The sequence below is a fragment of the Gracilinanus agilis genome, chromosome 3 (genome assembly GCF_016433145.1).
Source record: "Gracilinanus agilis isolate LMUSP501 chromosome 3, AgileGrace, whole genome shotgun sequence".
NCBI lineage: Eukaryota > Metazoa > Chordata > Mammalia > Didelphimorphia > Didelphidae > Gracilinanus > Gracilinanus agilis.
Window position 1 is genome coordinate 323,371,832 of NC_058132.1, and position 15,067 is coordinate 323,386,898.

At 34.7% G+C, this 15,067-nt stretch overlaps 1 protein-coding gene across 1 annotated transcript in view; it reads left to right on the forward strand.

Moving 5' to 3' along the window:
- Positions 1 to 11,197, forward strand: part of FAM168B (family with sequence similarity 168 member B) — a 40,316-nt gene extending 29,119 nt beyond the window's left edge. Inside the window, exons 4-7 of the mRNA XM_044666658.1 lie at positions 6,499 to 6,641; positions 7,132 to 7,309; positions 10,578 to 10,704; positions 11,127 to 11,197. Of these exons, the coding sequence (XP_044522593.1) occupies positions 6,499 to 6,641; positions 7,132 to 7,309; positions 10,578 to 10,690 (434 nt within the window). The 3' untranslated portion in view covers positions 10,691 to 10,704; positions 11,127 to 11,197. The remainder of the gene's footprint in view (positions 1 to 6,498; positions 6,642 to 7,131; positions 7,310 to 10,577; positions 10,705 to 11,126) is intronic.
- The last annotated feature ends 3,870 nt before the right edge of the window (positions 11,198 to 15,067 follow it).

A 15,067-nucleotide genomic window follows, 5' to 3' on the forward strand; every position in this document is an offset into this window, starting at 1 on the left:
AGCATAAAAAAAGAAAGAACTTATTCACATACAATATTATAGAATAAGTATTCATTGTCTTTCTTACAAAGCCTTATATCACATCACAGACTTTTTTGGGTTTTTTTGCAAAACATTTTTTTAAAACTAATAAAGTGAGCTTTTCATGCAACTTATGGAATATTGTCATTAAAATTTGTTTGGTTTTAGTTTGGATTCTAATTAGACTAATGGTCAGTTAAATTATTGATAGCTGGCATTTATCGAACTCTAGCATTTCCAGAATGTACTATCTTATTAAATCCTCTTAACAAGCCTAGAAGTCATGGGAAGTTATCAGCATTTTATAGATAAGTAAACTGAATCTCAGAAAGGGTTAGTTTTTTTGTTTTGTTTTGTTTTTTTAAAACCCTTACCTTTCGTCTTAGAGTCAATACTGCTCCAAGGCAGAAGAGTGGTAAGGGCTAGACAGTGGGGATTAAGTGACTTGCCCAGGGTCACACAGTTAGGAAGTGTCAGAGGCCAGATTTTACCTAAGACCTCCTGTCTCTAGCCCTGGCTCTCTATCCCTTGAGCTATCCAACTGCCCCCTCAGAAAGGGTTAGTGACTTACCCAGGATGACATAGCTGGTAAATATCTGAGGCTAGTTTAGGATCTAGTTCTTCCTGATCACAAATTAAGTACTTGATCTACATCATGCTATAGTAAATAATCAGTTAATAAAAAAAGCATTTTAAAGATATTTTGTATATGCCAGGCGTGGTGTTAATGTGCTGAGGATTGGGGTTACAAGAAAAGTATAAATGGGAAATTGAAATTAAAAAATTATGAGAATATGGGCATATTAATCCACTGTTAGTGAGAGCTCTGAGTTGATCCAAGCATTCACTGATACTCAGTGTGGAATCATACTAGTAAAGTTACTTACTTGCCCATACTCTGATTCAGAAATGCTTCTATCAGACATAGATTCCAAGTTGACCAGACAGAGAGAAAATTCTAATATTTGCAAAAAGTATTGAGAAAAATTCTTGATGGAGTAGTTTTTTTTAAAAAAAAGGATAATAGTTGTCCATCACTTGAAGAATGGCTGAACAAATTTTGTTACATGAAATTTAATTATTGCATGGTAAGAACTCAATTTCCTATCTTAGTTAATGGAACTACTGTTGTTGCCTTGGCAGATAATTGTAGAATATTGAGAATTATAGATCTGCTATTCCTGAAATAGGACCACTTGTATATTTATAATTCAGTTCTCCTAAATGTAAATAAGTATGTTTAAAGTGTAAAGGAGAGAAATCTCAAGAAGATGTGAAGATGTGGCAAGTAGGCACTATCTCAGAAGACAATTTGTCCCTTACCACATCTAGTAAACACTAAAAGTATATCCAGATTCATCAAAAACAGCAATGACATCAAGATAATTGAAAGAATCCATCATAAAGTAATTCTTAGAGAAAAAAATAATCAGACTATTTTACTAGCCTAGCTCCAATCCTCTTCCCCTCCCCCCACCCATCACCCAATTTCCCACCCCCACCCTCAACCCCTGTCTTCCCTTCACAAAGCCTATAGCTACTCTGGACCAGCAAAGTAGTCTCAAATCCCAAGGGTCATTTCAGTATTAGGCATCATTTTGGAGGGGCATTATATTAGGGAAATATTGTACAGAAATACTAAAAGTAGATAGCAAAGTACAGATCAAGAGAATCCCTAGAATTTCAGTGAAAAGAAGCTTTAAGTTTTATCTTACCCAGAAATAGCCTATTTACGTTTTAGAAATGGCAAATCCAAAAACAGTTCTTGTATTGAGCAAATCAAAAGCCTTTTACATTTCAAAGACAGTCTGAATAGCACCTGATTACTCCTCATTTATTAGCAAATGGAAAAATTAGGATGGGATATTCTGAAAAGCAAAGAAGATTTGGGCTATACCTCCCAAAAATGCTACATCCTATAAAAGCTGAGATTAATTCTCCAAGAAAATAATTTTACATTATGAAGAAAAGGAAGACTGATTTAATAATGTCACTCATTCAGAAACACCTAGAGATGAGCATAACATTCATGATACAAACTAACCAAACATAAGAAAGTTAAATACATTTAAATAACGAATGACTCAAATGAAATGTGTGTGTTATGGTTACAGTTAAACAAAGGCTTCATTATGGGATGAGAAATCATTTTGTTTGTTTTAGCTGTCTTAAAACCACTTCATCTTAAAGGCATTGAGAAAGGAAAAAAAGGAAGCAACAGTGGAAAAAACTAAATTAATATTTCAAGGCCAAAGAAATATTATCCCCTTATTACTAAAGTTATTTGATGATGGGATAATACAAAGGATATCCTCTTCAGCAGAAAAGTAGAATTGAATTGAGTGTCTAAAATTACCCAATTAGCCAAATCAATTTCATTGTTTTCTAACTGAATCCCTCCTGTGTTGCACTGAATAATGGCTTCAAAATTTCATAAGGTCCCTCCCATACATAGAAACAGGGCAATTAGACATAATCAAAAATAAAAGCAGGAGAATGGTTATTAAAGGGCACATCTTTCCCCACACGCCTACTACTGAAAACCTCAAGGAAACATCTCAGTGCTAATAAAGTCCCATGTCCACTAAGCAAACAAAAAGATTGCCATTTATGTTGATTTCTATCAAGGCTTTTTAACTATAACCCTATTCACTTTCACATTTCCAAAAAACATCCTAGCTAGAAGCAATTCATCTTAAATGTCTGCTGCTGATTAATTAACATAAGGTGAAATAGTAGTTTAGATCATTCTCATTTTCCATACCTAACTGAATAAACTTTTGAATGGAAGCACACAAATGAATTGAAGAGTTCTATGGACTCCTACTCCATCAATTATTAAGCGTCTTGTTCTAGAGCAGTGATTCCCAAAGTGGGTGCCATTGCCCCCTGGTGGGTGCTGCAGAGATCCAGGGAGGCGGTGATGGCCACAGGTGCATTTATCTTACCTATTAATTGCTATTAAAATTTAAAAAAAATTAATTTCCAGGGGGATAAGTAATATTTTTTCTGGAAAGGGGGCGGTAGGCCAAAAAAGTTTGGGAACCACTGTTCTAGAGCATCACAGAGAGTTGTTACTGCTTCTGTTCCTCATTTCCCCTATAATTAGATTTCCATTTGGGAGTTTTCCTGGGCCATGAGGTTTATTCTCTGACTTTATAGTATAGATTAGGACTTTTGCTTTCTTTTACTTTGTGAAAAAAGCATCTAAGCTCAGCCATGTCACTCCAAATAGTTTTAGCTTTTTACAGTGGTCTTAATTCTGTCAATGACAGTGGTCGGATCAGTGGGAAAAGGTGGACTGGCTTGTTGCCATAATCCAATATCTCCTGGTTGAAAGGGGACATGTATTCCTGGATTATTTCCTAAAAAAACTGTTCTTAAAGGTGCCATGATCTTAGCTATATCTAGCTTAAATGGAAATGTTGCAGAATTCTATATCGGAATCTCATGGACATGGTAAATTAGGGCAATCTCAATTGGAAAAGGCAGTCTATCAGGACTAATACTCTATCTAGTCTGTAAATGTTTCTGATTTAGTTTTCAACATGCATGGTTTATAACAATCAAAAATCCTGTATCTATATGTCTGGCGAAATTCTATCTCTATAATTATGTAAATACTGAGTCCAGTCTAAGTTCTTCTGCTGCAGTTTTAAATATTCCCTAGCTAAATGATAGTGTTCCTTCTAGCCACGCCTTGGGAAGTCAATGGGAAGTTTATTTTGCACCCAATCACTGTATTTAATACTAGTATTGTCCTTTGAGGTCAAAGATCAGCCACTTACCCTCTCTGTGTTCTGGGATAACTGTTTTTTCATGTGTAAATGAAAAAAAAAATTTTTTTTTCAAAATTTTGGGTATCAAGACCCTATGCTTCCTTATTCTTTTCAGAGCTGAAGGAGCTCAATTCTCTCTCATCTTTCATGGCAGATTGACCACTAGGAAAGTAAACCTTTGCCCACAGTGAAGCAAAAGATGCTTTGCTGCCATTGAAGGAGGATTATGCTTCCCCAGTGAGAGCCACTTGCAAAGTGTCCTAGCTCAGTCATCAAAAATTGTTGGGAAAAAATCTTGGTTAGAGCTTCACTCCAATAAAACAGCAAACTTTAGGAAATTGAAGTAGAAAAAATAAAAAGTTTATTAAAACATATAAAGCATAGATGCCATATAGGCCAGACCCTGAGATTAAACCACATGTTGCTTTTAAAGATGAATTTTTAGGGGGCAGCTGGGTGGCTCCGTGGATGGGAGTCAGGCCTAGAGACGGCAGGCCCTAGATTCAAATCTGGCCTTGGACACTTCTCAGCTGTATGACCCCGGGCAAGTTACTTAACCCCATCGCTTAGCCCTTACTGCTCTTCTGCCTTGGAACCAATACACAGTATTGATTCCAAGAAGGAAGGTAAGGGTTTTAAAGCAAACAAACGAAAAGATGAATTTTTGTATTAAGAGAAGATAATCCTAAAAGGTTCACATTTCAGAAAGGGGATGGGCTATTATTGCATCAGAGCCAAGTTTACAATCTAGGTTGTATGAGAATGTAAGGAATATATAGTAAGGAATGATGAATTTGAGGAATTTAGAGAAATAGGAAGATTCGTGTGAACTGATATGGAGTAAAATAAGCAGACTTAAAGAATAATACGAATGACTATATAATCTTGTGAGAAAATTACTAAAAGAAAGCTGAACTCCTCGTAACTAAAGAACAAATAGTTTCAAAATATAGATACTTAAAATTACCTACCTTATAACAGAGTTGGAGTCTGCTAACACAAAATGTTGTACACAATATCAGAGATGGTTACTGTAACAAATATTTTTGCTTAATTTTTTTTCTATAAGGGAAAGAAAAAGCCTTTTCTGTATATTATGAGAATGTTTTGAAATTTGGGGAAAATCAGTGAAAAATTTATATGACCTTATGGCTGTTTTTTTCCCCAAAGTAAATGTATACCAACCAATTTTTCCAATGGATTTCTTTGTCCAAATGGGATGAATGCAGGGAATTTTTTTTTTTGTATATGGTTTCGTCATATTTACTGACAGCAGTACTAGATTAAACTAACCAGTATATTTAATTCTTAACACAGGTGTTATTAACCTTTTTGTATGTGTCATGGACTGACTTTGGCAGTCTGGTGAAGCCTGTGCACTCTTTCTCAGAAGAGTGTTTTTAAATCTATCAAATACGTAGGATTACTAAGAAAACAAATTATAGTGAAGTATAGTTGTATATATGTATTCGGTGGGGGAAAGTTTCTAGACCCCAGGCTAAGAACTTTGGCTCCCTTGGTCACTCTTGTCATTGTTCATGTGTGCCTTCTTATAATAAATGAAATTGCGCTTTCAAAAAAGGTTTTAGCTTCTTACCCATATTTTCTTTGTTTCTGAAATTTTAAAATTCAAGTTTACCCTGCCATAAGCTTTTCTCAGCCCATAAACAGATGCAAGACAATAATATCTTTTTGTTCTCTATTCTTCCCTTTTCTTTATCAAACTGATCTCATCCATTGGTTTTATTTTAGGAGGATGTGACCTTTTTGTTATATCTAAGGAAACACTTCTGAAAGAGAAATTAGTTTGAAGAAAGAATATTCCTCTTGCTTTAACAACCATTTGTAAAAATTTCAGTATTTAGTGGGATTATTAGCAAGAATTACTTTGTGTTCCTAATGGTGTTGTATTTTATGTAAGTCACTTATTGATCATTAATACTGATAGATAAGGAGTCACTTGTAATGAGCTAGTAAGAAATAAAAGCAATTTGGTTACATACCATATATTTTGAAGCACCCCTTGTGGAGGATATATATAATGAATACTATCCCACTAAAAATTTCCCTCTGTGATGGGGCAATCTGATGGAGACAATCATGTTTGTAAAGGGCCATTCACTTTGGTGAGGCAAGTCTCTTATTATTTCTATATTTTCTCATCTCTAAAATGGGTATAATATTATTTGTATTATCTAATTCACAGGGTTTTTTTTTTTTTTTTGAAGAAAATGCTTTGGAAAGCTTAAAGCCTTGTTAAATGAGCAAAGTAGTTTATACTAATAGAACTATTTTTATAGATGTATGATTTTATAGATGTGATAATAAGTGATTATTTCTTGTATCCTAATACTAAACACATAGTCCCACTTTACTTTGCTTTGTACATATTCAGAGTTTTAGATTTCTAAACCTGGCTTTTTCTCCTCTCTAATTTAGTGTTAATAGAATGAAGCTACCCTCATAGGAACCGAGGCATTAGGAAATAGAGAGGAACCTAGTTACCAAAAATAATTAAGACCTTGAGGCTAACTACCAATTACAAATGGTATGACTCTTCTTGTGAGCCAGATAACGTACTATTTTGTATGAAAGTCATTTTTCATTTCAGAAAACAAAAGAAGTAGCATGAGAGTAGTAACCAATTTAAATGATTTTGGGGTCTTCTTTTTGAGATAATCCTACTCTTATGTTTCAGGTTATACACCAGGTACACCATATAAAGTGTCCTGTTCACCCACCAGTGGGGCAGTGCCACCGTATTCGTCATCACCCAACCCTTATCAGACTGCAGTGTACCCAGTTCGAAGTGCCTATCCACAGCAGAATCCATATGCACAGGTAAATCATGCACACCAGCTTTTTGGAATGAATTTAGTGAACTCACAGCATCAATAAACATGTCGCTTTTCTGATCCCTCTTAAAAATCTGTTATTTGGGAAATTATTGGTAAAAGATTTGGCTGAAGGTGAGAAGTTTGAGAAGAAATCAGTTTGAACATTTTGTTGTAGCCAGGGGTGTGTGGGTGTCTGTGGTTTTTTGAGAAACTCAATTACTATCTTTTGTATAGTTAGAAGTATCTTGAATTCCTAAAACCCCAAACTTCCTTTCTGTATTCCCCAGAATGCTTTCCCCTTTGTCCCCATTTGCAGCGTCACATTGTATAAATTCTGAGGCTCTGCTTCGCTCTTGCTCTTTTGTTCTCACGAGTGGGCTGGATTAGTACCTTTTTAGTTAGCCTTTTATGTTAGTTTATTATTAATAAAAATTTTAAAATATGATACTTAGCTTTTGCATATTAATTTTCATCTCTACCCTTTTTTCTAACAGCAAGGCACTTACTATACCCAGCCATTGTATGCAGCACCACCTCACGTAATTCATCATACCACAGTTGTGCAACCAAATGGCATGCCAGCAACTATGTACCCTGCTCCCATCCCCCCTCCAAGAGGAAATGGCGTGACTATGGGAATGGTTGCTGGGACCACTATGGCAATGTCAGCAGGTAAATAATTTGAATTGGTTTGTTCTCTTAACATATCATATCACAAGATATTGTAGAGCAGTAGTAGGATAGAGTGTGCTGGACCTGGAGTCTGGAAGGCCTATCTTCCCAAGTTCAAATTTGAGCTCAGACACTAATTGTGTGACACTGGCCAAGTCACTAAGCAACCTCATTTGCCTCAGTTTCCTGATCTGTAAAATGAGCTGGAAAGGAAATGGCCAACCACTCTAGTATCTTTGCCATGAAAATCCCAAATGGAATCATGAAGAGTCAGATACGACTGAAAAATGACTGAACAGCAACAAAAAAATAGTATTTCAGTGATCTAAACTCCAGTGTATTTTTTATTATTTTCTTAATAGATTTATGTCCTTTCCCATGAAAGTACCTGGTGCAGCTTTTTTGCCCGTTGGAGGAGAGTTGGCTATTAAACAGGACAGCATCTCCTATCACTTAATATAAATAGATTTTCATTCCAGAGCAAGTTTCTTGAAAGGCATCTTTTTTTTAATGGAAAGAAAAACAATAATGTCAGAAAGCAGAGGATTCTAGGTCAATCACCTCCTCCAAATAGATTTTCTCAGATAGCTTAATGACTAGCATTATTTAAGTTAATTTGTATATGTCATTGGAATGATATTTTGTTGGATTGAAATCATATTGATGAGTTTTAATAATCCTGGGCACTATCAGTTATTGGTTTTGTGACATTAGGCATGTTGACATTTCTGAGCCTTAGTTTCCTCATCAGATAAGCTAGATAATGATGATAATTGTTATAAATAGAAATTAATCTGGAGAATTATTATCAGATTTATAAACATTTATTAGTAAAGAGAGAGATAGGTCTTAGCCTTTCTGACTCTAGGAAGAGATCCTATTCTTCATTCAGCAGCTTGCCAGAGATTACCAGATAAGATAAAGAGCAGAGAGAGCAAAGCCCCAGCCCAGGGAGCCAGGTACAGCTATAAAAGAGACTTCTCTCTACTTTCCGCACTCTTTTTTAAACTCAACTCACTCCTCCCTCCATAGCAACATTGTGCTGGCTCTGTACACTGACAAGAGACCCAGGTGTTTGGCCATTAGATATGCCACATGACTGTGACCCTTTTATGTCACTCCACCAAGGTGCTCAGGAACCAAGTCCCCTAAATAATTCACACATAATTATGATGACAGTTGACATTTAATATTTTACATATTTTTAATCTTTATTATAACCCTATAAAGAAGGTAATGCAGATCTTACACTAATTTATAGATGAAGAAACTGAATCTTAAAATGGTATGATCAAAGATTTAGAACTGGAAGGAACTTAAGAGACCATCAAAGTTTAATCTTAAAGATGAGAAAATTGAGCCCAAGAGAATTCAGCTGACTTGTTTAGGGTCTCTTGGGAACCAAAGTAGCCTGAATCTGGGATTTGAACCCAAGGCTCTATGCCAAAGATAGCAAAGTGGAGGAATTTGTCCAAGGCCAGTATCAGGTATAACTTCTAAAATTGAGTGAAAACTTTGGCTTTTATTTTTTCCATAAGATTTATGATTAATTATTGTGCTTGTTGCATTAAAGTTGTATAAGGATTTGTTACTTTTTCTGAATGAATAAAATTTCTCTTAAACATGTCTTTCCCTTAAAAATGAGTTACTTTAGAAATTATAATTTGATTTAAAGAAGTAACAGGATGTATGATGGTTCATGATAATATGTAGGACTGAAGTATGTGTTCTACAAGTAATAATCATACTTTTTAAACTTATTACATCTTTATTTTTCTGCATATTGTGTGAAATCCTTAAAAAAAAAAAAGCACCATTGTCATCTGTCTTAGAAGTAATGCTAAGTATTGGTTCCAAGGCAGAAGCTAGGCAATTGGGTTTAAGTGACTTTCTTGAGTCCATGCAGTTAGGAAGTGTCTAAGGCTAGATTTGAACCCAAGAACTCTCATCTCCAGGCCTGGCTTATCTGTACTGATATGAGCCACCTAGCTGCCCTGTTTTTTAAGTGACTTCCTTGGATCCATGCAGTTAGGAAGTGTCTGAGGCTAGATTTGAACCCAAGAACTCTCATCTCCAGGCCTGGCTGTCTGTACTGATATGAGCCACCTAGCTGCCCTGTGAAGAAGTCCTTTTAAAAGGACCAGGCACATAATGGATGAAAGATTTTTTATTATCATCTTACTTGGAAATAAAGATTTTCCTTCTATTGCTTTTTTCTTTGCTTTATTGGGGGGAGGGGGGGGAATGCACTGTCTCAATTCACATAGCCTGCTCCTTCCAGGTATTCTTCAATTTCAGTTCTTCTGGTGTCAATCTTTGTTAAGAGGAAAAACTCTTGTTCCCAGAAACTGTGCTTAAGCAGTTTGAACTTAATTAGATTCAATAAGGAAGATCCAGGTATCCTTGTCTTACTTGGTGTGTAACTAGGGCCATTTGAAGATTCTAAAGTGAGTCATGACAGACTCTTAACTTTTTTAGATTTGCAATTTGTTGAAAAACATTGGCATATAATTTTTTTCTATGCTTATCTCTTTCCATAAATTGCTTTGTGTTGGAAAGGGGGTAAGAAATGTAAATTTTATATTTAAAAGTTGTCATTCAATCTTATGATCTTAGGATTCCTAGCCAACTTAATTATAGAGTTTTGAAGTGCAGTTGATCTACAATGCTATTGACTAATGTCATTTAGTTCATTTCTTCATGCACTTAATCTTAATGGAGCTTGTATTTTTCTTCATGATTTTTAGTTACATTATTATTTCAGTTTCTTTAATTGTGAGGATCGTGAACTAACTGGCTAGGCTACGTTATCATATGGTCTTTTCAGTGCTCGTTTTGTTCACATGTACTAATAACATCAGAGGGAAAGCACTTAGACTTATATAATCTAGATTTTATCATTTAGGTGCTTGCTTCAGCAGCACATACATTAGATTTTATCATTTGGAATTCATATTTTATTTTACTTTGTCAACAAAAGTCAACAGAGTAAAATAAAAAAAGTTTCCCATATACAAGCATTTATGACTGATTTGGTTTGGATATAAATTTTGTATTCAAACTTCAACATTCTGACATTTTCAATATCTTGGTGAGACTTTCTCCCCCCCCACCCATCATTACTTCTTCTTCCCTTCAAACAAACAAACTATGCTATGAATTATATATTTTTGCAAGTTGTATTATGAAAGATCTTTAAAAGTAATTAGTTTGCAAAGCAATTCCATTATTACTTGTAAGGAAAATAATCATGCTTTTTTTCTCTTAGGTACTTTGTTGACTACTCATTCCCCTACTCCAGTAGCCCCTCATCCAGTTACTATGCCTACATATCGGGCCCCAGGAACACCAACCTATAGCTATGTGCCCCCACAGTGGTGATCATCCTGGCAAATGTAAGTTACCAGTTAAATAGCTAAAATGAAGATTGTTTACTTTTGGAAATAGTGTGGAAAATTGTGCTATATTTACTTATGTGTAACTCATTGATGTAAATACAGTGTAACTTTTAGCTTGTCTTAAGTATGTATATGACTAACTACCGTTATATATATGACATTCTAAAACCTATTTCAAGTCAACACAGAATAAACTTAATGAAATAATCTTTCCTTCTGGTGAATTCAAAGGAAGCTTTGCATGCGTGCATGAGAGTGAGTGAGTGAGTGTGTGTGTGTATCTGTCTGTCTGTCTATGTAAAAGGTATAAGAATATCAAATGTTTTAAAGTGCTTGTTAGAACTATTAGTTGAAGACACTTGCTTGACTGGCTCCAGTTATCTACTATGACTTGTTTTTTTGTCTTCCTTTAACTGTAGGTTTGAAGATGGGAGATATGCAATCAAGTAATTGAGGTTTAACAGTTGGTGCTGAAGCCCCTCATGCCTCCAACCAGGACTTACTTTCTTCTGAATGCTTTCAACACTTTGCTAAACACTACTAAATTCAGATCACTGAAGATTTCCAGTGCTGCATATCTTACATCTTGGAACTCCAGTAGTTAGTCTTAAAGCAAATCCTGTTTTGTGGACTGTCTTGCAATTTTTTAGCTAACTATAATGATAAAAAGGGAGTATAAATTTATTCTGATCCATATCTAGTTGAATGCATGTTTAAAAACAGACAGACACACACACACAAGCTTGCTCAATCTACCTGCAGTGACCGATGCAAAACCATCATATGCAAAATCCAAAGGAACTGAAAAGTATTTTACAACTTGTTATCAATGCACTGTTGTACGTATGCAAAGTCTTAAAAAGGTAGAGTCGTAAAAGTGAATTTCTTTATAGAACATCATAATATCCATTAGTAAGTGCTTCAACTTCTTTGAGGTTGATGAATTGACTGTTAAGGACATGTTTTTTGTTGTTTGTTTTTTTTTTTTTTAATTTTAGGCAATTATATATTTTTTCCAATTGAGTTCAGTTGATATGAGTAAAAGTGACTGGAGGAAAGATCTGACAGGTTCAAAAATTCCTGCACAAAATCAGTTTTCCAAGCATCCCCTTTCAGTTGTATTATATGGAGTCAGTGTTACATAGACATTCTTAAAAATCAGAATGAAATAGTAGATTGTGTGGCCAGGAAGAGGGAGTAACTTGTGAACAAAAGCAGCTTTTTTGGCTGCCTAAATTTTGAATGCAAATTTCTATTACAAATTCTGGAGAAGTAATATTTTCTATATCTTATTGAAAACTCAAATCTAGTACATAATCATTATTTTTCCATGTGATGGAGGATAGGTTTAGAAGTGAGACTGCCACACTATTGGGAAGTAACAGATTCTGCTTTTTTCAGTTTATTACATTTGTTTCCTAAAGAATGCTCTATTCAGCTGAAAAACATGTGCAGTTTGATCTAACTTACTTTAAAAAATATAACAAAACATGTAGGATATTGCTAGGATTTTTCACAAATAGGCAAGACTTCAGCTATATGTTATGATTACAATTTGTGTGCTTAAGAATTAAAGGGGAGCAAAACAGATGTTTTTTTTTTTAATGTCCTTAATCTCATGATTCTCATAGGGGGTTGTGCATACATTTATAGCAGGGCTGTCAGAATGTATGAACATTCAAAAACTAGGGAGTTTTTCCTTTTCAATTTGCCAATTGATTTCTAAACATCATATGGACTGCCTTTGAGTCACGGTATTTTTTGATGCAAACTTTTAAATTTTATTTTACCTCAGATGTCATTTGGGAAGCATGGCCATGAGTCCAGCTGCAGATTAGTGTTTCCATTGTCTTGAGTCTCTTCCACTGTCTTTTCCTTCTTTCTTATAGCAGTTATAATTCAACTCAAAGTACATGCTGTTATAGATGAAGGACTAGCATTAGAATAAATTTGCATGCCAGAACTATTGCTAAAAGGAATTTAACTTAGAAATCTGAATATCGTGCAAAAAAGAAATCACAAGGATTGTTTTTTTGTGTGTGTTTTTACCCAGAGCCTGACTGACTTGCCCTGTGTAGATTTGATAAGTTTCAGTGCTTTTACTTTTTGACTGCAGTAAATGGTTACAAAATTTTGTTCCCCTTTAAGAGTTTACAGAGAGGTCTGTCAGGCTGTGTAGCATTTGCAGTTTTGTTACAACTCACAAGTGATTTTGAGTAGCTCCTGTTATATCTTGGGGGTGGAATCCTGCTCCTTTTGTGAATTTGGCAGCTCCTTCAGGCTAGTACCTATACCTCCACTAAAGCATTCTTCTCTGAGGGGAGAGGGATGTGCTCCTGAACAGCCATTGAAATAAGAGTCTTTAGTAATTTTATTTTTTACAGCACTCTTCATTTTTTTTTAACTTCCACATTTTATTTTATAAAGTCTAGGAATATTTTTGCGTGGATCACTGTAAACAGAAGACCCTTTATTCCTTCCTAATTGCCTCTTGACATAATTATAGTATTTACTTATAAATACTTTAAAATGTTTCATGAGCACTTAATGCAACTTAGGGACTACCATATGTGTTTATGGAGCAGAAAATGACCCCCAGAGAAAACAATTTGAATCCATAGTGCTTGTTTCAGTCTATTTTGAATAATTCCATTTGTAAAGTGAATAATTTACAGATAGTGACTGGAAGGATGCTCTGCTCCAAGAACTAAAGTGAATGAACTGATAGGATGATTTTTTTGAGTTTATCAATATCTCATTTGGAAGAAGAGAGTCACCATCTTAAAGTATGTTCTCAATTTTAAAAAATAGCTGTGAGGTGTGTAATCATTCAGTTTAAAGAAATCATACAGAATGGCTCTAAAGCCTTGCTGTATAATTTCTTGTTAGGCAGGAATGAGCATGAAGCATTGGAACCATATGAGGGAGAACTTTCATAAATGCTAGCTATCATAGATAGCATTTTTGAGAGAGAGATTCTCTGTATATTACATTTTTCAAGAATGTCAGGTTCTTAAATGTAATTTTTTTCACCCAATGATAGTTTTTCTTCTATACCTCCTCCTTATCCTCTTAAAAATTTGAGTAGTCTTGTTCATTGAATACTTTTACTAAATTGCATTATGGGATTCATCCACAAAGAGAAATTTTCATTTTTGCAGCTATCAGGATACCATCTTTTATAAATGATTCAGTATAATAAGAGAGAGATCACTTCTGTTAACTAAGGACACATGCTTGGTCATGTGAATAATTAGAATAGTAACAAAACATGGTGGTAGGGGATAAATATATCTTAATGACATTTTGTTAAATTAAAAAAAGAAATAAAGAGATATAACTAGGGTCAAAATTATACACTATAAAGTTGTATTTTTAGGAGACAAATTATAGCAATAAAAAACCTCCTGAAACCTTCTCTCCTTTTTATATTACATTCCTGATTCAGGACTCCTACAAACGCAAGCATTTAGCTATATTGGGACTTCTTAGGAAATGGAAGCAGGACAGCAGCAATGGGGAAATGTACTGGTTCCTGTCAACATTTGGCAGCTTTATAGGAGTGAGATTTCTTATGACATAACTTTTAACCTAAGACCCGAGAGATCTAGTGTATCAGATCTGTAGATTCTACTGTTTTTATTGCAATAAAAATCTTGTTTAGGATCTGTGGTAGGTATTCAGTTTATCAAACCTAGCGACATATGCAGGCTATTCTTTGGGAAACAAGGCGAATTATTGTTCTTAGAAATTCATCAGTCATTGATTGGCATAGTTCATTACTAACCAAGCAATTTAGAAAATTTAAAAATCAGTCTTTTTTATAAACTTGAAAAATATTAGTAAAGTTGTTAGTTTTACAAAATTGTTATTCATTGGAACTTTTTTCCTTGTATGCTATGCAAATGAAATATTGATTCAGTGGTAAAGAACCAGCGATCCTATGGGCTATGCTATTAGGAAATTTCCTTTCTTACCTTACTTGTCATTTTCACCTGGTGCCACCCTTCAATCTTGTCATGCCCAGGCTTTCTGGTATCATCCGGCCTAGAACTAATGATGTTTGAATCGATATGCTATTTATCTGTTGATACTTTACCAGTAGTGAGAGGAAATACATTCTTGTCTAAAACTAGAAGTCAACTTAAATGATTTTATTTAGTAGCTTTGCTCCTATGCATATCTGTTATTTATTTTAGCACATCCACGAGTGGGAAAAGGCATGGCGCATCTCAAAAAATTTAAAATGTACATGGGAAATCAAATCCAAATGTATCTGCCTGCCTTTTAGAGAATTTTGAGCATTACAAAAAATCTGTTCTGGAAATTTTGTCTCAGTTTTCCTGCCCTTGGATTTGTT